This window comes from Pan paniscus, chromosome 16 (assembly GCF_029289425.2).
Source record: "Pan paniscus chromosome 16, NHGRI_mPanPan1-v2.0_pri, whole genome shotgun sequence".
Classification (NCBI taxonomy): Eukaryota; Metazoa; Chordata; class Mammalia; order Primates; family Hominidae; genus Pan; species Pan paniscus.
Genome location: NC_073265.2, coordinates 29853767 through 29876842, shown reverse-complemented (window position 1 = coordinate 29876842; position 23076 = coordinate 29853767). Strand labels below are relative to the sequence as shown.

The window sequence follows — 23076 nt, the reverse complement described above, 5'->3', positions numbered from 1 at the left end:
TCCTAGCACTTTAGGAGGCCAAGGTGAGTGGACTGCTTAAGCCCAGGAGCTCAAGACCAGCCTGGGCAACACAGCAAGATCTCGTCTCTAAAAATAAAAAATAAATAAATAAAAATTTCTTTAATTTTAGACTCCACGACAACAAAGATATCTAAGGCTTTTAATTCCTGCTAAGTATAGCTTTTGCTGTATGTCCCACAGACTAGCCATTAAATATTCTCCTTTACTAAGAAATATTTTCGACTTCTTTGATCTAGGAGTTATCTAGAAGTGTTTCCTGTTTTTTTTTTACCCAACTATGTTGTCTACAACAGCAGTCCCCAACCTTTTTGGCACCAGGGACCAGTTTCATGGAAGACAATTCCTCCAAGGACCAGGAAGAGGGGATAGTCTCAGGATGATTCAAGCACACTACATTTATTGTGAACTTCCTTGTTTTTATTTTTATTATTTTTATTTTTATTTTTTGAGACAGGGTCCGGCTCTGTTGCCTAGGCTGGAGTGCAGTGGTGCAATCTTGGCTTAATGCAACCTTCACTTCCTGGGCTCAAGCCATCCTCCCACCTCAGCCTCCTGAGTAGTGGGGACTACAGGTGTGTGCCACCATGCCCAGCTAATTTTTGTATTGTTTTAGAGACGGGTTCAGCCATGTTGGCCAGACTGGTCTTGAACTCCTAAGCTCAGGCGATCTGTCTGCCTGGGCCTCCCAAAGTGCTGGGATTACAAGTGTGAGCCACCATGCCCAGTCTGAACTTTATTTCTATTATTACTACATTGTAATATATAATGAAATAATTATACAACTCATCATAATATAGAATCTGTGGGAGCCCTAAGATTATTTTCTTGCAACTAGACGGTCCCATCTGGGGGTGGGGAGACACTGACAGATCATCATGCATTAGATTCTCATAAGGGGTGCACAATCTAGATCCTTCATGTGTGCAGTTCACAATAGGGTTCGTGCTTCTGTGAGAACGTAATGCCACTGCTGATCTGAAAGGAGGCAGAGCTCAGTTGGTAATGCAAGCAATGGGAAGTGGCTGTAAATACAGATGAAGCTTTGCTCACTCCACCACCATTCACCTCCTGCTGTTTGGCCCAGTTCCTAACCCCAGGGGTTGGGGATGCTTCATCTACAAGATACTGTGTTTCTTAATTTCTAAGAATCTCAGAATGTTTTGGTTCTTTTATAAGTTCTAATTGTATTGGATCAAGATTAGATGATGTAGTCTCTATAAAACCTCCATTTTTAAAAATTTAATAATGTTTTCTTTGTGGCCAAGAGTATAACTAACTTTTGGAAATGTCTGATAGACTTAAGAGAAAAAACATTCCTATGTAAGGAATATAAGTTTTTCTATTAATCTTTTCAATTGAGAGCGTTGATTGTATTATTCAAATATTCTATGATCTTAAATTTTTTGAGACAGGATACTAATATGTTGCCCAGGCTGGCCTCAAACTCCTGCGTTGAAGTGATTCTTCCACCTCAGCCTCTTGAGTAGCTGTGATTACAGGCACCTGCCACTGTATCCAGTTTACATATTTTTGATTTTGAAAACTGTTCATTAAAAACCTCTGCTACCCTTAGATTTTTATAATGGAGGAAAAAGCCCATATTAGTTTTGTAATCAGGAAAATGTATCAAAAAAATAGATGGCAAGGAATGAAGGGAAAATTCAAATTTTATCTTATCGAAATCCATGATTAAAAAAATCCATGTGAAAATTTTTGGTTTTTGTTTATGCTAACCACAAATCTCTCTACTATAAGAAAACTCTCGGCCGGGCGCGGTGGCTCACGCTTGTAAACCCAGCACTTTGGGAGGCTGAGGCGAGTGGGTCACGAGGTCAGGAGTTCAAGACCAGCCTGGCCAATATGGTGAAACCCTGTCTCTACAAAAATACAAAAATTAGCCGGGTGTGGTGGCACGCATCTGTAGTCCCGGCTACTCAGGAGGCTGAGGCAAGAGAATCACTTGAACCCAGGAGGCAGAGGTTGCAGTGAGCTGAGATGGCGCCACTGCATTCCAGTCTGGGCAACAGAGCGAGACTCCATCTCAAAAAAAAAAAAAAAAGAAGAAAACTCTCTATAGGAAAATTTGCTCTCTTCCATTCTTTTTGTGCTTTTAAATAAATGTTTGCTTTGATGCAGTTTAGTAAAAAGTGCAATATATTTTAACTGAGATAACCAATTTGCCAAGAAACTGCACTTACATTGCCTGGGAGATTGCTCTGTCGGGGTTTCTGTATCAAGATGTGGACCTGGAGAAGTATAAAGAACTCCCTTATTGTTATTCTCCCATCTTGGAGTTTCTGAGAAAAGAAAAAAAAGTCTGCATGACCATTCAATGTGATTTCACTTTGATATAACCACTTCATTTGTTTCTAAAAGCTTAAGGTATCTTGTATACATTTATGGAAATATTATCCAGATATCTGCAGGCTATACATGAGCAGATTTTATCTAAGATCATTTCTTAAGGTTATTGAATAACAAATAGAGTTTTAAAAATCCCAAAACCCAAAAGATACATCATTTTTTTCTCTTTTTTTGAGACAAGGCCTTGCTCTGTCACCCAGCCTGGGGTACAGTTGTGTGATCATGGCTCACTGCAGCCTTGAACTCCTGGGCTCAAGTGATTCTCTTGCCTCAGGCACCATGTTGCTGAGATAACAGGCATGAACCACCATGCCCGGCCAAAACAAATACCTTTTAATCATGACTTCTACTCCATTTAATTAATTGTTATGTTGGATCTTTAACAAAGAAAAGTAGTCTTCTGTATATTTGAAATATTTCATAATTAAAAAAAAATTTTTAAACCAAGAATATTACGTGTATTAGAAATGAGACGTTTAAACCTCTTTTCTTTATAAATAAAAAAAAGAAAAAGAATTTTAACATACCTCCCTCAAGCTCTCTTCACAAATAGTATCTCTGAGAAACTGTGATTCCATTTGACTACTGCGGTAAGCTAGAAGTAAAGCAAATTCTGGTGATGAACAAGTCAAAACTAAACTGTGAACTTAATTGTGGTTATCATTCAGATTGTTTCTGATCCTGAAGCTACCCATTGGGATCTTTCTGGGAAGACAGTCACGTAGCAGGGCAAAGTATATTATAGTTTTAAGGCTCCAGTGTTTCTCCACTAATTATAAGCCCATGAAGGAAATCACTCTATTTCTCTGTAGTATGTCACTTCTCAGTGCATTACAATAACTAAGAATTAAAAATAAACTAAATATTATTTTACTGATCAACTTTTTATAACCCCAAAAAGGCATATACAACATTCAAATATTTCCTGAACTGAAAACTACTTATTATTAGTTAAGTAAGCAGATGGCTGCTATTATTTAGCCTTCATGAAGCTCTTACTGCTGAAGTCCAGAGAGGTCCCATCAGCCTTGATTGAATCCAGAGAGCTGCTGCAACTAGATGGGGTCCTGCTCAGGTTTTTTATCAACACACTGTTAGCACTTTTATCTATATCCTCTTCAGTATGGTGATCAAAAATCTGAAATTGTCAATTAAGGAATATCATCAGAATAAAATATACACTGTATACTTATGACAAACACTAACAGAAATACTACTTCTAACATACAATTTATCTATAATTCATATGAAATATCTTAGTAAAGAATTAGAATAAGTAACAAACATCTTAAGCCTTTAATTAGAGTTAAAAGTAATTTTATTGAAAATTACTCTATGGATTATACTGTGTATGCAAATTATTTCTCATTATATATCTAAGTTATAATCAGATCCTGTAAGCTACCAAATGTTCACCTATCCAATTATTCAACTACTAGCCACCAACAGCAGGGCAACCACACTGCAGAAAACCAGACTAGAATATTGGCTGTATGTGGTGGCCCTGGCTAGAGTCCAGACAATAAACTTATTTCCAGGCTTTTCTACTTTCCTCCCCAGCTGACCAAGACTTCTTTAGCTGAATAAGTTATGTGGTCCTGCTTTTACTATTTTAACCATTTGACTTCACAGCTTTAAATGCCATCTTCATCTATCTTCTTACATGCTTTTTGATAAGTTTTTTTTTTTTTGAGGCGGAGTCTCACTCTGTCGCCCAGGCTGGAGTGCACTGGCGTGATCTCGGCTCACTGCAAGCTCCACCTCCCGGGTTCACGCCATTCTCCTGCCTCAGTCTCCTGAGTAGCTGGAACTACAGGTGCTCGCCACCATGCCTGGCTAATATTTTGTATTTTTAGTAGAGACAGGGTTTCACCGTGTTAGCCAGGATGGTCTTGATCTCCTGATCTCGTGATCAACCTGCCCTGGCCTCCCAAAGTGCTGGGATTATAGGCGTGAGCTACCACGCCTGGCTGAAAACAATATATTCTTTTATGTAAATGCTATTAAGGGGGCTGGGCACTGTGGCTCACGCCTGTAACCCCAACATTGTGGGAGGCTAAGGAAGGTGGATCACTTGAGATCAGGAGTTTAAGACCAGCCTGGCCAACATTGTGAAACCCTGACTCTACTGAAAATACAAAGATTAGCCGGGTGTGGTGGCACATGCCTGTAATCCCAGCTACTCAAGAGGCCAAGGCAGGAGAATCGCTTGAACCTGGGAGGCGGAGGTTGCAGTGAGCTGAGATCACGCCACTGTGCTCCAGCCTGGGCAACAGAGCAAGACTTAATCTCAAAACAAAACAAAAATAAATAAATAAATAAACGCCATTATGGGCCGTGGTGGCTTATGCCTGTAATCCCAGCACTCTGGGAGGTCGAGGTGGGTGGGTCACTTGAGGCCAGGAGTTTGAGACCAGCCTGGCCAACGTGGTGAAACCTCGTCTCTACTAAAAATACAAAAATTAGCAAGGCATTGTGGTGTGCACCCGTTCTCCCATCTACTTGGGAGGCTGAGACATGACAATCACTTGAACCAGGGAGATGGAGGTTGCAGTGAGCCGAGATCGCGCCACTGCACTCCAGCCTGGGCAACAGAGCGAGGGTCTGTCTCAAAAATAAATAAATGAATAAATGCTATTATGTAAACTCCATGACAGCAGATTTTTCTCTGCATTCCCACCACATAAAACAGTGCCTAAGACATAGCAGATAATCTATATATTTATCGAAAATAGAATGCAGGCTGGACGTGGTGGCTCACTCCTGTAATATCAGGACTTTGGCAGGCCAAGGTGGGTGGATCACCTGAGATCAGGAGTTCGAGACTAGCCTGGCCAACATGGGGAAACCCCATCTCTACTAAAAATACAAAAAAAAAAAAAAAGAAAGAAATTAGCTGGGTGTGGTGCCAGGCACCTGCAATCCTAGCTACTCGGAAGGCTGAGGCAGGAGAATCACTTGAACCCAGAAGGCAGAGGTTGCAGTGAGCTGAGATCACACAACTGCACTCCAGCCTGGGCAACAGAACAAGACTCTGTCTCAAAAATAAAATTAAATAAAAATAAAATTAAATAATAAAGAAAATGGACTCTCAACTTCTACATATCCTTGTCAGCCAAGGAAATTCAGTCAAGCTTTACTTCATGCAGTTGGCAAAATAAAAAGCTTTTTACTCCCCAAATATAACAATACTGAAGATGACTTTTCAAGCTATATATAACCTCCCTAGAGATTCTTACATAAAGCCAAATTGACAAATCACTAGAGGTGACAGTATATACCTTTTGAAATTTTTGAAATTATACAAGTTTAACTTTGGCTACTTTTTGTACAATTTTCCATTTAATTTTTTTGTGACTATTTGTCACTTTAAATTGCTTTGAAGTCTAGCTGTTAGTCAATTAATTTCTGAAGGTTCTACATAAGAATATTTCTCCAGCCCTCTAAGTGGAAATAATTATTTTCTGCCTACCCGAGACTAAGATTAAAATTTGAGAATACCCACAATTTAAAAAAACAAAACAAAATCCAAAATTCAAGAACATTCTTTGGTTCAAGACAGAGCTCACCTCCCGATCTTGTGTCGTATCACTAAACTTAATCTCATTGTTTCTGATTTTTTTCTCCTTATGAATATCTTCTTCTTCTTGTACCCACGTTCTTTTCTGGCTATTGCAAGTTTTTCCCATTTTATTTTCATATGGTGAAATCTCTTTTTGGTATGTCTCAATCAAGGCCTTTTCCTCAGTTTCTATGTTAATAGAGTCTGAAGAATTGATCTCATCAGGATATACAGGAAGATTTTCCTCATTTATATATTGAGAAGGACTTAGGTTCAGTTTACCTGCAACAGATCCAATGCCTGAATCTTTGCTAGAGACTGGCTGAGTTTCTAAGTGATTTATATCAGTTGTGTCTGCTGGAATCTGTTCCAGGTCATCAATACCAGTGACACTACAATTTCTCTTGTTGGGCAATCTAGGCAAAAAGATTCCCAAAGAACATCTCCTTACTTTATCTTTAAAAACTGTCTTTGGCGGTAGAGAGGTGGTTTCAGCTCCATTATGAGACTTTTTATTTTCCTCATCTCTACTATCTTTAGCATTGCTGGAGATTATGTTAATATTATGTATTTCTGTAGCTTGCACTATATGCATATCATTGTGTGCCTTATTTCCTAATTCAAGTAATTGCTCTGGAAGGGGTGGTAGATGAACAGTTTGAAAGGCTAAGAACTCTCCAGTTTTTCCATTCAAATTATTCAGATTTGGTTTGATACTATGAAAACATGGAACATTAGATGTAATTACAGGATCTGGTGCTTCTCCAGCATTGACATGAGTTTGAATGACTTGCTTAGTTACGTCTGAGTTACTGTGGAAATCTAGAGCTGTATTATAGTTAGTTGTTTGAATATTTTCCTTCAGTTCTTTTTTACAGGCTGTAGCAAACCATTCCTCACTATTGAGTATTTTGGGCTTGTTTTCACATATGGGTGCAGAGGAATTTTCTATAATATTTAAACTCTTATTTCCAGCTTTAGACAGTATTACTTCTTCTTTATTGATACTACTCTGTCCTTTTTTAGGTAATGGAGGTTGGTCGGTTGAGAAATGAGGCTGAGGAATAACATAAATGTCATCAACATAGACTTTCATTTGATCCTTTGGAAGCTTAAAAGATACTCGCTTTGAATTAAGTTTAGTCATCTCCCCCAGATCTTGACTATATACTAAAGTTTGATTAGCCAATAGATTTCGTGGATCCTTAATCAGATCTTGATCTTTGTGCAGTGTTATGACACAGTCTAACTGTCCTTTGGTACTGGTTTGAATAACTTCTTCCTTCTCTAACAAAGGACAAGTAGCAGAGAGAGGCTGTCCCTCAGATTCCAAGTAATATTCACTGGCAAAATCATTTGCATAAGCAAGATCATTTTGCACTGGGCAATAATTGGCTTTTTCCTCATCTTTATCACGTAAGAGCATGGCACTACCCTCCAAATTATCAGTACAGGAAATAACATTTGGTAAACAGGAATAATTATCACTGGATCCACAAACAGCAGTTGCATGACTACTTGTAAAGTCCACATTTCTTCTATCTCTATTATTTAACTGACAGCTTTCAACTTGCGCTTTTTCCAATGTACAGGCCTGGTCTACAACTTGCCCTATGACCTTTTCATCCATAGCAGCACTATGAAATTTGATGATTTCATTAGTAGTTCTATTAGTAGCAGCAAAGAGTTGTTGCTTTTGCTCGGTGTGAAGAACAATTTTGTTTCCTACAGCCAGTGCTTGTTTTTCAGCGATTTCTTGAACACAGCTATTATCCTTAGGAAAGGAAACACCCAAGTTTTTTCCTTTTCCTATTCCAAATTTAGGGTTTTCTTCAAGTATTTTCTCTGTGGCTTGACAGTCAATGAAAACAGTATGGGAATCGGTGACTTCCAGATCACTGTAATTATCTGTGAACAATACGGTTTTGTCCATGGGCCTAATAGCTATTTCATTTGGCAGGAGAGTTTTACATTCTAAGGCAGTTGTGTGACTCCTAGTGATCTCCATGTCATCCTGCCCACATGAATACAAAATAGTTTTAGAAACCCCTGCCAAATGGAAGTCCTCTTTATCCTCCAGGGCACTTTCGTTATCTATTTCCACCACACAACTCTGGGTAATATCCATATCATTTTTATGATTCTCTGAAAATACAATGGTCTTGTCATTTTTTAGCTTAAGGCTTTTTCTCTGACTTTTGCCTGATAGAGGTTCATTCAGAAATCCAGGATTTTGTACATCTTTGATGTTTTTGCAAGTGGCTGATTTAGACAATTCCATGTTATCAGCTACCTCTACAGGGCCCCTATTATTAGACCATTCCTCCAGAGGGGTTAGCTGGCTGTCATTTGCTACTAGACGGTCACTTTCACCATTTCCTGGAAAGAAAACACTCTCCTCAGTAGGAGTACGTATCACTGTTGGTGTTCCTAGGCTTTTCCTTTGGGATAGTTCAAAGTTAGGTCTGTCTATTCTTTCCTTTTCTTGGTAGTCAATGAAAACAGTATGGGACTCTGTCATTTCTAGTTCAACAGGATTATCTACAAACACTACAGTTTTGTCCATAGGCCTAGTAGTTATTTCATCTGGTGAGACAGTTTTACATTCTAAGGCAGTTGTGTGACTTCTAGTGATCTCCATGTCATCCTGCCCACATGAATATAAAATAGTTTCAGAAGTTCCTGCCAATGGCACCAAATGACAATCACGTTTCTCTAATAAAGGTCTATGGTTTATTTCTATTGTATAACTCTTAGTGATATCCATATCATTCTTATCGTCTTCTGAAAATACAATAGTCTTATCAATTTTTGGTCCACCAACACTTTTCCTTCCCCAAATTTTGACATTTTGCTTTTCCTTTGGAAATTTAGGTTTCTGTACACTTTCGTCCTCTAACACATCCATAATACAGTTAGATTTAAGTACTCCACTTTTTTCTATGGGACTTTTACCACATTTTTCAACTTTTACAGCTATCTGTCTGTTCATTGTTGTTAGCTGGCCAGTATTGTGTTCTAAATTAGTTTTACCAAGTTCTTGTAGTTCAGAAGGACCAAATCCAATGACAACAGTGTGGCTCTTTGTTAGATCCATATTTTGCTCTTCCTCTGAACATATAATCATCTTGTCATGGCAATAGTCAGGTGTGGGATTGCTTAAACTTTTCCTCAGTGGCTCAGCCAGTTTAGAATTCTGGCCTAGTACAGATTTCACTGTATGACTACCTATAGCAGTATCATGATTTTTCATAGAGAACTGTCCCGATGAAAATAATGGCTTTGTGGTAGAAAACAAAGATTGTTCCCATGATACTGTATTTCTATTAGTTATTTGTTTATCAAGAACTCCACCACAGTAGACTATATTATGGCTTGTTGCTATCTCCTGATTACAATCAGCTGACTGAGGAGAATCTTTATCAAGGTAGGGCAAAATCTTCAAAACCCAATCTTTGTCTTTGTTCCAGGTGTCGGTTAAGCTGTTTTTGGCTATTATGTCTGATCGTTGAAATGGTTCATTACGACGTTTGGTAATTTCTTCACATTCATCTGAAGAGCTTTTGCTCTGAGAGTGAGATTCACTGGTATTCTCCAGTGCTAGATTATAAGCTGCAAGAGGAACCTGACTTCCTAAGTTACTTGTGTGACTTTCAGTCAAATCCGTATTTTCACCTGATAAGAGTTCAGTCTTTCTATCAGTCAATGAAATAGACAAAGGATTTGACAGGCTCTGCTGTATTCTTTCCTTAGATACATGAGGAACTGAGTTACAATTTACATTCATTTTCCCATCTTCTGATGTGGTCATACGATTTTGGAGCATCATTTCTTTTTCAGGTGTTGGTGCAGCTGCTATTTGCACATTTGATTGATCTTGTTTAAAAATCTGATTATCTATTGCAACTGTATGACTCTTGGTAATGTCCATGTTCTCCTCTCCGGAATAAATAGTTTTCTCTGTGAGAGAAGACATAGCATCTGGATTGCAATACATTTTAGAATAATTACTGTCATGCTTTAGCAAATTTTTCTCCTCTCTCATATTTGAGAGACATTTGGTCATTTCCATGGCATCATTACAACTAGAATAGAAAACAGTCTTATAACCTTGAATAGATGGATTAGAACATATAGATTCTGGGGTCATGGCTAATATTCTGGCATCCTGATTACAAGTCTGTGAGACTATGTGAGTTTCTGCCCCCGTAATATGACTTCTGGTAATATGTATTTTGTCTGCAGAGTTTATGGAAAGGTCTTGAAAAGCAGTATTTTGTTTACTCTTAAAAATTGTTTTATTTCCTGAAGCTTTAGTTCCATAACCTGTTGTTACATCCATGGCATTCTGAGTTTGATTTTCTATTTCAGAAAAATTACCTGTTGCAGGTAAAATCTGCAAAGTGTGGTTAAATGTCAAGTCCATAAAGTCATTGCCATAAATTGTAATATCATTACCTTTAGATTCCCGTGAGTTGGTCTCACTGGATGTGGGAATCAATGTCTGAATATTGGCTGTATGACACTGGGTGAAATTCATCCCATCATCTTTTTCTCTAAAGATCCTAGTAATATTACTGTTATTTTCATCTTCATTAAGAGATACATGCATTTGATGTGTAGAAGAGGCACTGTTCGGTTCCTTGGAATAAATAGGTATCTCAAAATTTTCTTTATCAGGCACATCAGGAAAAGCACTACATTTTCCTGTTTTCAATCTTTTTATGAAGTCATTGAAATCTATTTTATTTTCTGAAGAAGTGTTTTGATCCATGGAAAAATTTACTTCTTTTTTCATTCTTGAGTCCTCGGTGTGAAGCTTTAAATTAGCTAGAAATGATGTGGTATCTATCTTGGTGGACTTTTCACTTATGGGATTATCTAAAAGGCCTTTGGTAATCATTACAGTGTGACTTGATGTCAGGTCCATCTGGTTTTCATCTGAAAAAATGACTGTCTGGTCATTTGCATGTTTCCTTTCATGGTTATGTTCTATAATTGAAAACTATAATGAAAGCAAAATATAAGAGATCAGAACAAAAGCAAACTTTTAAAAAGGCATTTTACAACATGTACTATATAAAAAAATCCTCAGTGATGGTTTCATAACACGTTGGTTTGCTTGAATCAATGGTGTAGCATGTTGCATATAATTTGTCATTAAAAATTATTCTTGGGAAGCCGAGGCGGATGGATCACGAGGGCAGAAGATCGAGACCATCCTGGCTAACACGGTGAAACCCCGTCTCTACTAAAAAATACAAAAAAGAAAATAAGCCAGGCATGGTGGCAGGCACCTGTAGTCCCAGCTACTCGGGAGGCTGAGGCAGGAGAATGGTGTGAACCTGGGAGGCGGAGCTTGCAGCGAGCTGAGATTGCACCACTGCATTCCAGTCTGGGCGACAGAGCAAGACTCTGTCTCAAAAAAAAAAAAAAAAAAAAATTATTCTAGGCTAGGCACAGTGGCTCACGCCTGTAATCCAAGCACTTTGGAAGGCTGAGGCAGGGGGATTGCCTGAAGCCAGGAGTAACAAAGTAAGATCCTGTCTCTACAAAAAATTATAAAAATTAGGCACAGTGGTGCATGCCTGTTGTCCTAGCTACTAGGAAGGCTGAGGTGGGAGGACTGCTCGAGTCCAGGAGTTTGAGCTAGGATCACACCATTGCACTCCAACTTCGGCAACAGAGTAATACCCAATCTATTAGGAAAAGAAAAAGAAATCTAAAGTCTGCGAGTAATTTACTTTTTAGTGTTTTGGGACAAATTAAAAATTCAAGGTTAATTATACACCCACTAGAATGACTAAAAAGTTAAAAACACTGACAGCACCAAATGTAAACATGACAAAAATTCTAATTACTATGTTGAATAGGTCATTCTTATCCTAAATTTTAAAAGTCTAGGAAAGACATAAGCCCATGATGGCTAATCTATATTACATTCTAGACTGGGCTTGGTGGCTCACACTTGTAATCCCAGCACTTTGAGAAGCCGAGGCAGAAAGATCCCTTGAGCCCAGGAGTTCAAGACCAGCCTGGGCAACAGAGTGAGACCTTGTCTCTACAAAAAAATGAACAAAATTAGCTAGGCATGGTGGCATGCACCTGCAGTCCCAGCCACTTAGGAGGCTGAGGTGGGAGGATCGCTTCAGCCCAGAAGATTGAGGCTGCAATGAGCCAAGATTGTGCCACTGCACTCCAGCCTGGGCAACAGTGTAAGACTGTGTCTAACAACAACAACAAAAAATCCTTCTTGTAGGAGATAGCCTAAAATATATATATATAACACTGTGTGCTACAACAGTTTTTTCGGTGAGGACACAGATTAACTCTTTGCTACTGAAAGTATGGCCTATGGACTTGTGTACTAGTATCACTAAGGAAATAGAAATAAAGACTCATGTGCTCTTTAAACTTTGAGAGGTACTGGTATACTGTATCTCCCATTATTTAAACTGGCAGTGACTTAACTATCCTTAAGTTAACTGGAAAGGTAGGAAGCCTTTCCAGTTTATGCTGATTCATTTTTTTAAGTCATCCCTAAATTATGCCATTATCATTGAATTGTGTTTTCTGTTTTAACAATCAAATGACATTACAATATGAAGGTATTTGCATGAACTCATACCTCCTTCTGTTGCATCTGGGTATGAATGGGAGCAGAAAGCAATGTGTTCATCCCTATTTAGAAAAAAGAAAAAACTGTAGTCAGAAAATATATCACTGAGCCTGATTTTCCTTTTCTTAGGTTCTTCATCAGTTACAAGTATTTACTAGAATTTACCAGTAACTAAGCCCTTAAGAACTTACGTATTAAATTTTTTAAATTTTTTAAAAATTGATACATCATTGTTGTACATATTTTTGTGTTACATGTGATATTTTGATACTTGTATACATTGTGTAATGATCAAATCAGGGTAATTGGAATATCCACCACCTCAAACATTTATCTTTTGTGTTGGGAACATATAAAATTTCATAAGACTTAATTATCCTATGTTAGTGACAGAGAGACCAATAATTATTGTATCCTCTGTGTGGCTGAAATATTTTTATAATGTGGTGGTGATTTTAAAGATGGAAAGCTTGGACTACTACTTATTATTATTATTCACTTCTCTATTTTTATTTCCTGGATAGTAGAAGTCCCATGGAGAAGAGTATCAAATGATGAGACTGAAAGGTTAGGGTAGGATTCTGAAGGGTCTTTTATTCTATGTTAAGGAATCTAGATATTCCCATGATAAGACACATGTGCTTTATAAAAATAATCCCATTATAAAATATAATGCATTTTAGAAAAATAGTAAAAAGTAATAAGGAGAAGTAGATTCAAGAGAAGATAAACCAATAAGGAAGTTACTACAATAGTTCAGATTAACGCAAGAGGTCATGTTAGGGCAACAGAGCAATGAAAATGGAAATAAAGGATTAGACTCAAGACTTATTTTAGAACTACAAATCAGACTTTGTAAATAAGGAAGGGATTCAAAAGGCTATATTAAAACAGGAAATACATTTAAAAATACTTACATTTAAAGTTTAAAGGCAAATCTTTAGAACACATTAAAGAATGTATGACGAGCTTGAGTACATATAATGAAATAATTATAAGCTTTTTTTTTTTTTTACTAAAAGCCTTATTTATATTTCAGGCTTCCATTCATTTTTTCAACAAATGTTGGTTCAGAACCTATTACATGAAAAAACAAAACAAACAAACAAACGAACACACCTCAAATGTCTACTAAGGTATAAACAAGAACAAGACAAAATTTCTGAATTTCTGGACTCCCAGAGATGGTAGTTCAGGCTATTCTGAGCACACTGCCTATGGGGTAGCTGTGCTCCTCAAGGAGGAGTATCTCCCACCCCCTGCAAAAAAAGTTTGGCCTCTTTAATAAGACAGCCAGAAATACTTAAAGTACAATGTGATAAATTCTAAAATATACTGAAAAATAAAAGAGGTGTTATGGGAGCACAGAACATCTGACTAACTCCTTAGTTTTGCCAGAGAGGGTTCCATTTAAGCCAGTGCTACTTGAAGTATGGTGCCAGACTGTGAACTGCTTGTTACCTATTCATAACGAGATAAGGAGCTGGCGGCAAACATAAATCATATAATAATAATTGCTAGGAAAAAAGTGTAAGCTAAACTAAACAGTGGCTTAATGCCACAGTTAAGGCACATTATGGTACAAATTCCTTTTCTGTCATGGACTGAGCAGTTAGTTTGTGGAATGGACACTTTGGATAGCACTGAAGTTAAACTAAGTGAAGTGAAAAATGAGAAGCCTGATAGGCAAACTGGAGTAGAAAGATCACTTTAGATAGAGAAAATAGCATTTATAAATGCATATAGGGGCTGAGTGCGGAGGCTCACGCCTGTAATCCAAGCACTCTGGAGGCCAAGGCAGGTGGATCATCTGAGGTCAGGAGTTTGAGACCAGCCTGGCCAACATGGTGAAACCCCATCTCAACTAAAAATACAAAAATTAGCTCGGTCTGGTGGCACGTGCCTGTAATCCCAGCTACTCGGGAGGCTGAGGCAGGAAAATCGCTTGAACCTGGGAGGCGGAGGTTGCAGTGAGCCAAGATCGCACCACCTCACTTCAGCCTGGGTGACAGAGTGAGACTCCGTCTCAAAAAAATAAAATGAAATAAAATGAAAAATAAATGCATATAGGCAGAAAAAGAGTTTATATAGTGAACTGCAAATAATTCATCATGGGCTAGAGCATGGGATACCTATATAACGGGTAGGAGATAAGTTTGGAGAAGAAAACAGGCCAAGTGATAAAGGACATTCTAACTCACTGCTAAGGAGTATGGGCTTTATTCTGTAAGCAAAACAGTGTCATTGAACCATTTTAAGCTGGGAGGTAACATAATCAAATTTAGAAATATGGAGAATGGATTGGAAGGATAAGAAATGAAATACAGTAGCCCAAGAAAAAATAATAACGACTTGAATTAAAGCAGTCACAGAAGGAATACAGAATAGGTAACAGATTTTCAAGACATTTAGGAGACAAAACAGAAAGTAGGCCAAATGGCCATTAGACATAAAGGAAGAATTGAAAATGACTTCTTGATTCCTGACTTCAGTGAATAACTGAATGAGTGGGAGTCCAAGACAGAGAAAACAGGAGAAACAGCAGGTTTGAAAGAAGTAACAGTGAGTTGGCTGGGTGCAGTGGCTCATACCTATAATCCCAGCACTTTGGGAGGCCGAGGCGGGTGGATCACCTGAGGTCAAGAGTTTGAGAGCAGCCTGGCCAACATGGAGAAACCCTGTCTCTACTAAAAATACAAAAAAAAATTAGCTGGGTGTAGTGGTGGGCACCTGTAATCCCAGCTACTCAGGAGGCTGAGGCAAGAGAATTGCTTGAACCCGGGAGGTAGAGGCTGCAGTGAGCCCAGATTGCACCACTGCACCCCAGCCTGGACAACAAGAATGAAAATTCATCTCAAAAAAAAAAAAAAGAAGTAATAGTGAGCCTGTGAAATTTTAAATTGAAGACACTGTGTAAAGAACAAAGCCCTGGGCCAGGCGCGGTGGCTCACACCTGTAATCCCAGCACTTTGGGAGGCCAAGGCGGGTAAGATCACGAGGGTCAGCAGTTCGAGACCAGCCTGACCAACATGGTGAAACCCTGTCTCTACTAAAAATACAAAAAAATTAGCTGGGCGTGGTGGCGGACGCCTGTAATCCCAGCAACTTGGGAGGCTGAGGCAGGAGAATTGCTTGAAACCAGAAGGCGGAGGTTGCAGTGAGCTGAGATTGTGCCACTGCACTAGCCTGGGCAATAAGAGCAAAACTCCATCTCAAAAAGAAAAAAAAAAAAAAGAACAAAGCTCTGTTTGGAGCCACTGCTGGAGTGCAGTGGCGCGATCTCAGCTCACTGCAATCTCCGCCTCCTGGGTTCAAGCGATTCCCCTGCCTCAGCCCTGAGTAGCTGGGACTACAGGAGCGTACCACCACGCCCAGCTACTTTTTTGTATTTTAGTAGAGACTGGGTTTCACCATGTTGGCCAGGATGGTCTCGATCTGCCAACCTCGTGATCCGCCTGCCTCAGCCTGCCAAAATGCTGGGATTACAGGCGTGAGCCACCGTGCCTGGCCTCTGTTTGCTTTTTTTTCGTGGTTCATGGTTTCTTGTACATAATAGTGATCAAGGAACCTAGATGAATAGACTATCTTACTATAAGAGAAGTATTCTAGTCATACTCACCAGTAATTTCACAGTAATTATCTTCTAATTTCTTATTCCTAAAAATTAAAAAGTATTTTTATAATCTATACCCCAAACAATTACCAAGAATCTTTCAATAACAGCTGAAAGAGTACAGAAGGTGAAAGACTTTCATAGAATGACTAGCAGAAAATTATAAAGACATCTTTTTAAAAAAGACTCATCTAATGCAGAAAATTATAAAGACATCTTTTTAAAAAAAGACTCATCTAATACTGGCTGAAGGAATTACAAGGCAACTAAAGGATACTTTTCAGATTGGTCTTAATGGTTTGCTAATTTCAAGAATATTATCAGCCAGCCGTGGTGGCTCACATCTGTAATCCCAACACTTTGGGAGCGTGAAGTGGGAGGATCACTTGAGACCTGAAGTCCAGGGCTGCAATGAACTATAATCATGTCACTGCACTCCAGCCTGGGTGACAGAGTGAGACCCCATCTCAAAAAAATAAACTAGAAAAATATGCTTAATATATACTGCTTGCTTATTTTTTCAAAAAATGACCTACAAAGCAATTCCTTTTCTAAAACTTGAGCCTTAAAACAAAAAGTACATGAAAGAAACCACTCAAGTGTCCATCAATAGGGAGTTCACTAAATGTTGGTGCAGCCATACAAGAGATTGTAACAGACTGAGGTAAATCTTTATGTAATAACATAGAAAGTGCTATAAGACATATTACTAGGCAATCCCATTTTTGTCTTGTTTAAAAAAATAAAAGCTAAACATGCACTTGGACATACAAAAAAAATTTCTGCAAGTACACCAAAAATTGTCAACAGTGGTTATCTGTAAGGAGTGAGTCACCTGAAGAAGAGGGAATAGGCTGGGTGTGGTGGCTCACGTCTGTAATCCCATCACTTTGGGAGGCCAAGGCAGGCAGATCACCCGAGGTCAGGAGTTTGAGACTAGCTTGGCCGACATGGTGAAACACCGCTTCTACTAAAAATACAAAATTAGGCCAGGTGCGGTGGCTCATGCCTAAAATCCCAGCACTTTGGGAAGCCAAGGCAGGCAGATAAACTGAGGTCAGGAGTTCGAGACCAGCCTGGCCAACGTGGTGAAACCCCATCTCTACTAAAAATACAAAAATTGGCTGGGCGTGGTGGTGTGCACCTGTAGTCCCAGATACTCGGGAGGCTGAGGCAGGAGAATTGCTTGAACCCATGAGGCGGAGGTTGCAGTGAGCCAAGATTAGGCCACTGCACTCCAGCCTGCACAACAGAGCAAGACTCCGTCTCAAAAAAAAAAAAAGGGGGGGCCAGGCGTGGTGGCTCACGCCTGTAATCCCAGCACTTTGGGAGGCCGAGGCGGGTGGATCACAAGGTCAGGAGACTGAGACCATCCTGGCTAACACGGTGAAACCCCGTCTCTACTAAAAATACAAAAAAATGAGCCAGGCGTGGTGGCAGGCGCCTGTAGTCCCAGCTACTAGGGAGGCTGAGGCAGGAGAATGGCGTGAAACCAGGAGGCGGAGCTTGCAGTGGGCCGAGATGGCGCCACTGCACTCCAGCCTGGGTGACGGAGCGAGACTCTATCTCAAAATAAAATAAAATAAAATAAAATAATAAAAATAAAATAAATTAGCCAGGTGTAGTGGTGCACACCTGTAGTCCTAGCTACTCAGGAGGCTGAGGCAGGAGAACTGCTTGAACTCAGGAGGCTGAGGTTGCAGTGAGCCAAGATCATGCCATTATACTCCAGTCTGGCCAACAAGAGCGAAACCCCGTCTCACAAAAAAGAAAGAAGAGGGAAAGAGGGAATAATTTTTACTTTTCAATGTATATACTTCTGTACCTTTTTATTTAAAAAATTCTTTTCCTTTAAGCTCTGTTGGAGTTGATTCTGTACCTTTTCTAAACCATGACTACTATTACTTCCATTTCTTCGTTTCAACAATTTTAAGAATGTAATAGGTAATACTTTCTATGGTTTTAAATTAATAAACCACAAAACCAACATGTAACCTATAGCAAGGTTCTTTTCTCTGTAGGCAATCTTACTAGTTTCTTCCAGAGATATTATGCATATATATGCATAAGTCACTACATATACATACATTATACATGTACACACACGAGAAGATACACACACACACACACACACACACACGCTTTTCTTCTTCCCTGTTTTACCCAAGTGGTAATACATGATATACTTTGTTTTGCGTCTTGCTTTTTATCTTAAGTAATATAGCTCAGAGATTTCTCTATTTAGCATAAAATTTTTTTTCCGGCTGCATAGTCAATTATATGGAAAATGTACAATTTATTTAACCAGGCCCTTACTGATGGACCTTCAGGACCTTTCACAACGTTTACTATTATAATAAACGCTGCTGTGAATAACCTTATCTATTCATCATTTCAAACACTTACACGTATATTGGTGAGATAATTTCCAGACATAAAACTGAAGTCAAAGGGCATGTGCATTTAAAATTCTGAATGATATTACCAAGTTGCCTTCTACAAATTATACTCCCACTAGCACGGAGTGACTTTTTACCTATTTCCTTAACTGACTGGATAAAAATATCTCTTTTTTAGGCCAGGCACAGTGGCTCACGCCTGTAATCCCAGCACTTTAGGAGGCCAAAGTGGGCGGATCACAAGGTCAAGAGACCAAGACAATTCTGGCCAACATGGTGAAACCCTGTCTCTACTAAAAATACAACAAAATTAGCCAGGCGTGGTGGCAGGCGCCTGTAGTCCCAGCTACTCGGGAGGCTGAAGCAGGAGAATCACTTGAACCCAGGAGGCGGAGGTTGCAGAGAGCCAAGATCGTACCATTGCACTCCAGCCTGGCGACAGAGCAAGATGCCGTCTAAACAACAAACAAACAAACAACAACAGCAAAAAAACCTCTTTTTTGGAGACAGAGTCTCGCTCTGCTGCCCAGGTTGGAGTGCAGGGGCATGATCTCAGCTCACTGCAACCTCCGCCTCCTGGGTTCAAGCGATTCTCGTGCCTCGGCCTCCTGAGTAGCTGGGATTACAGGCACAGTGCCACCATACCTGGCTAATTTTTTGGGGGTTTTTTTGTTTTTTTGAGACGGAGTCTCGCTCTGTCGCCCAGGCTGGAGTGCAGTGGCATGATCTCGGCTCACTGCAACCTCTACCTCCCAGATTCAAGTGATTCTCCTACCTCAACCTCCTGAGTAGCTGGGACTACAGGCGCCCACCACACCTGGCTAATTTTTGTATTCTTAGTAGAGACGGGGTTTCACCACGTTGGCCAGGATGGTCTCGATCTCCTGACCTCGTGATCTCCCCGCCTCAGCCTCCCTAAGTGCTTGGTTTACAGGTGTAAGCCACTGTGCCCGGCCAATTTTTTGTATTTTTTTAGTAGAGATGGGGTTTCATCATGTTGGCCAGGCTGGTCTCGAACTCCTGACCTCAGGTGATCCACCAGCCTCGGCCTCCCAAAGTGCTCGGATTACAGGCATGAGCCACCACGTCCAGCCAAAAATATCTCAATATAATCAAATTTGTACTTCTCTTATGATGAATAAAGATAACCATCTTTTCATTTGTTGAAGAGCTACTGGTATTTGCCTTTCTATGTAATAATATTATAAGAAAGATTAATTTAATAAAAAAACTAAAGACTTGCTATCTATTGTCTTATATTAGTTAATAAATATAAAGGTTTATATATTATATTGTTTCATCGCTATTAAAACTATAAACAGTACAATGGCCATATTAATCAGATATAGCAGTATACTAAATTCTACAAATAACTTGTTTTCTGAATTAATCCTAAGTATTCCACAAAAGGAACACAAAAATAAGAAACAAAAATAATATTAATTTATAACTTTTTAAATATAATTTGAACATTACTTACTGTATCAAAAGAAGATGTTCTCCTGCTTCTGTTTCTAAAAATAAAATTAAAATTAAATTTGTCCAAGGATACACTGATAAAGCATTAGAAAAATTACTTAAGGACAGCTGGGCCCGGTGGCTCATGCCTGTAATCCCAGAACTTTGGGAGGCCGAGATGGGTGGACCACGAGGTCAGGAGTTCGAGACCAACCTGACCAACACGGTGAAACCCTGTCTCTACTAAAAATACAAAAATTAGCCAGGTGTGGTGGTGTGCACATGTAATCCCAGCTACTCAGGAGGCTGAGGTAGGAGAATTGCTTGAACCTGGGAGGCAGAGATTGCAGTGAGCCGAGATCGCACCACTGCACTCTAGCCTGGGCGACAGGGCAAGACTCTGTCTCAAAAAAAAAAAAATACAATAAAATTTTTAAAAAATTACTTAAGGACATTAACAACATTTCAAAAAATTATTAACTGCTGGACGTGGTGGCTCACGCCTGTAATCCTAGAACTTTGAGAGGCCAAGGCAGGCGGATCACTTGAGGCCAGGGGTTCAAGACCAGCCTGGCCAATATGGTGAAACCCTGTCTCTACTAAAAATACAAAAATTAGCTGGGTGTGGTGGTGCATGCCTGTAATCCCAGCTACCTGGGAGGCTGAGGCAGGAGAATCGCTTAAACCCAGGAGGCAGAAGTTGCAGCTGAGATGGCACCATTGCACTGCAGCCTGGGGGACAACAGTGAAAATCCGTCTCAAAATAAATAAATAAATAAATTTACTTACTATCCACTCTACTCTCTACCCCCAAGACTCAAGGTATACTTTTTCTGTTTTTGAGACAGAGTCTTGCTCCGTTGCCCAGGCTGGAGTGCACTGGTGCAATCACTGCAGTCTCAATCTTCTGGACTCAAGTGATCCTCTCACCTCAGCCTCCTGAGTAGCTGGGGCTACAGGAATGCACCCCCACACCTGGCTAATTTTTTATTTTTTGTAGAGACAGAATCTCACTATGCTGTCCAGGTTGGTCTTGAACTCCTGGGCTCAAGCGATCCTCCCACCTCAGACTGCCAAAGTGTTGGGATCACAGGTGTGAACCACTATGCATGGCCCATCATATATTTTTTAAGCAATAAGATAGACAATAAGTTATATTAGTTGTCTGGTTAGACAGCTACAGTAAAATTTTTTAAAAAGCAGATTTAGCAGGAATTATAGTAACATACTTACCTTCCATTTCTGACTTTCTCACTATTTTCATATGAGACTCCGTCTGGAATACCCTAGAAGAGAAAATAAAGATTATTGAAAACCTGCAATTTGTAATCATCTTTTGGTGTTGATTTATAGTCTGTGTTGAGATAGGTCAAGATAATACTTTGATTTTAGCTTCCTCTTTGCTATGCCATATACTCCTAGTATTTCAAATGCCAAAAGTAGTTTACCACAATAAAATCTGCTATAGTTTTGTTTTTATTTTTGTTTTTAAACAGGGTCTCGCTTTGTTGCCCAGTCTAGATTGCAGTGGTGCGATCACAGCTCACTGTAGCCTCAATCTCCCAGGTTAAAGTGATCATCCCACTTCAGCCTCCCGAGTAGCCTCACCAACAAGCCTGACTAATATTTTTTATTTCTAGTAGAGACAATGCTGTTATAGTTTATTTATTTATTTATTTATTTATTTTTAACTAAGATTCTGAGCCATTTGTTACTGCAGAGGTTATAATTTTTAAATGAGCTCTGACTTAGTAATTATTATATCCCTCTCAATCACCTAAAATACTCATTTAATTCAACAAATATTTATTAAACACTCACTATATACCTGGTATCATACTAGGGCCTGGGATACAAACACATGATCCTTGACTCAAGGAGCTTCCACTATAAATAGAGCTAGAACAGTGATTATAAACATTATTTCACTGGCTTTTGTTATTAACAGTTCAGGTATGGTAGCATGGACTCCATAGGAAGGGATCCCTTTTCACTGCGCTGGTTAAGAATAAGCTTCAAGGAGCATTTGACATCTGCCTTGAATCTGACCAGTTCATTCTAATTCTGCTAATATTAGGTATCACTCACTATATAGAAGCTATTCTTTTTTCTTTTTTGAGACAGGGTCTCACTCTGTTGCCCAGGCTGGAGTGCAATGACACTATCATGGCTCACTGCAGCCTGGAACTCCTGAACTGAAGCAATCCTCCAGCCTCAGCCTCCTGAGTATCTGGGACTACAGGTGCAGGGTATCATGCCTAGCTAATTTTTTTTTTTTTTTTTTTTTTTTGTAGAGATGGGATCTCGCTAAGTTGCTTGGGCTAGTCTCGAACTATTGGCCTCAAGCAATCCTCTGGCTTCAACCTCCCAAAGTGCTGGGATTACAGGCGTGAGCCACCACACCCGGCCCCTAGTACAATGTCAAATAACAGTTGGATATCATTGTTTTGTTCCTGACTTTAGAGGGAATGCTTTGTTTCTCTTTTAAACATAATACTGAATAACCCTTTGAAGAATAACTAATGTTTAATCAAAACAGATTATTCAAGTAAGTACCAATACACTTGGTTTGATACACAAAATACCAGTACCTGTAATATTTTAGTTATTTCTGCTTTCAACTTACTTTATAGTATCTGCAAAGCTGACTCGACGAGAGTTTTTCCTATTTCTCAAAGCATTGGATTCCTAAGGGCAGAGAATATATGGTATAATTCTTAATAAAATCACTGTGAATTACATTTCCAGAGTACTATAGACAGAGATCAAGTCCTTTTTTTTTTTTTTTTTTGAGATGGAGTTTCGCTCTTGTTGCCCAGACTGGAGTGCAACGGTGTGATCTTGGCTCACCACAGCCTCTGCCTCCCGGATTCAAGCGATTCTCCTGCCTCAGCCTCCCGAGTAGCTGGGATTACAGGCATACGTCACCACGACCGACTAATTCTGTATTTTTAGTAGGGACGGGGTTTCTCCATGTTGGTCAGGCTGGTCTCGAACTCCCAACCTCAAGTGATCCGCCCACCTCGGCCTCCCAAAGTGC

The 23076-nt window shown here is 39.4% G+C and overlaps 1 protein-coding gene across 1 annotated transcript in view; it reads right to left on the bottom strand.

The window, feature by feature from the left end:
* Positions 1–23076, bottom strand: part of KNL1 (kinetochore scaffold 1) — a 70415-nt gene that overhangs the window by 32803 nt on the left and 14536 nt on the right. The window contains exons 5-13 of the mRNA XM_034938545.3: positions 22663–22724; positions 21270–21322; positions 20059–20092; positions 16186–16223; positions 12576–12628; positions 5955–10952; positions 3385–3523; positions 2913–2980; positions 2220–2318 (exon numbers count right to left, since the gene is read on the bottom strand). Coding sequence (XP_034794436.2) covers positions 2220–2318; positions 2913–2980; positions 3385–3523; positions 5955–10952; positions 12576–12628; positions 16186–16223; positions 20059–20092; positions 21270–21322; positions 22663–22724 — 5544 coding nt within the window. The remainder of the gene's footprint in view (positions 1–2219; positions 2319–2912; positions 2981–3384; positions 3524–5954; positions 10953–12575; positions 12629–16185; positions 16224–20058; positions 20093–21269; positions 21323–22662; positions 22725–23076) is intronic.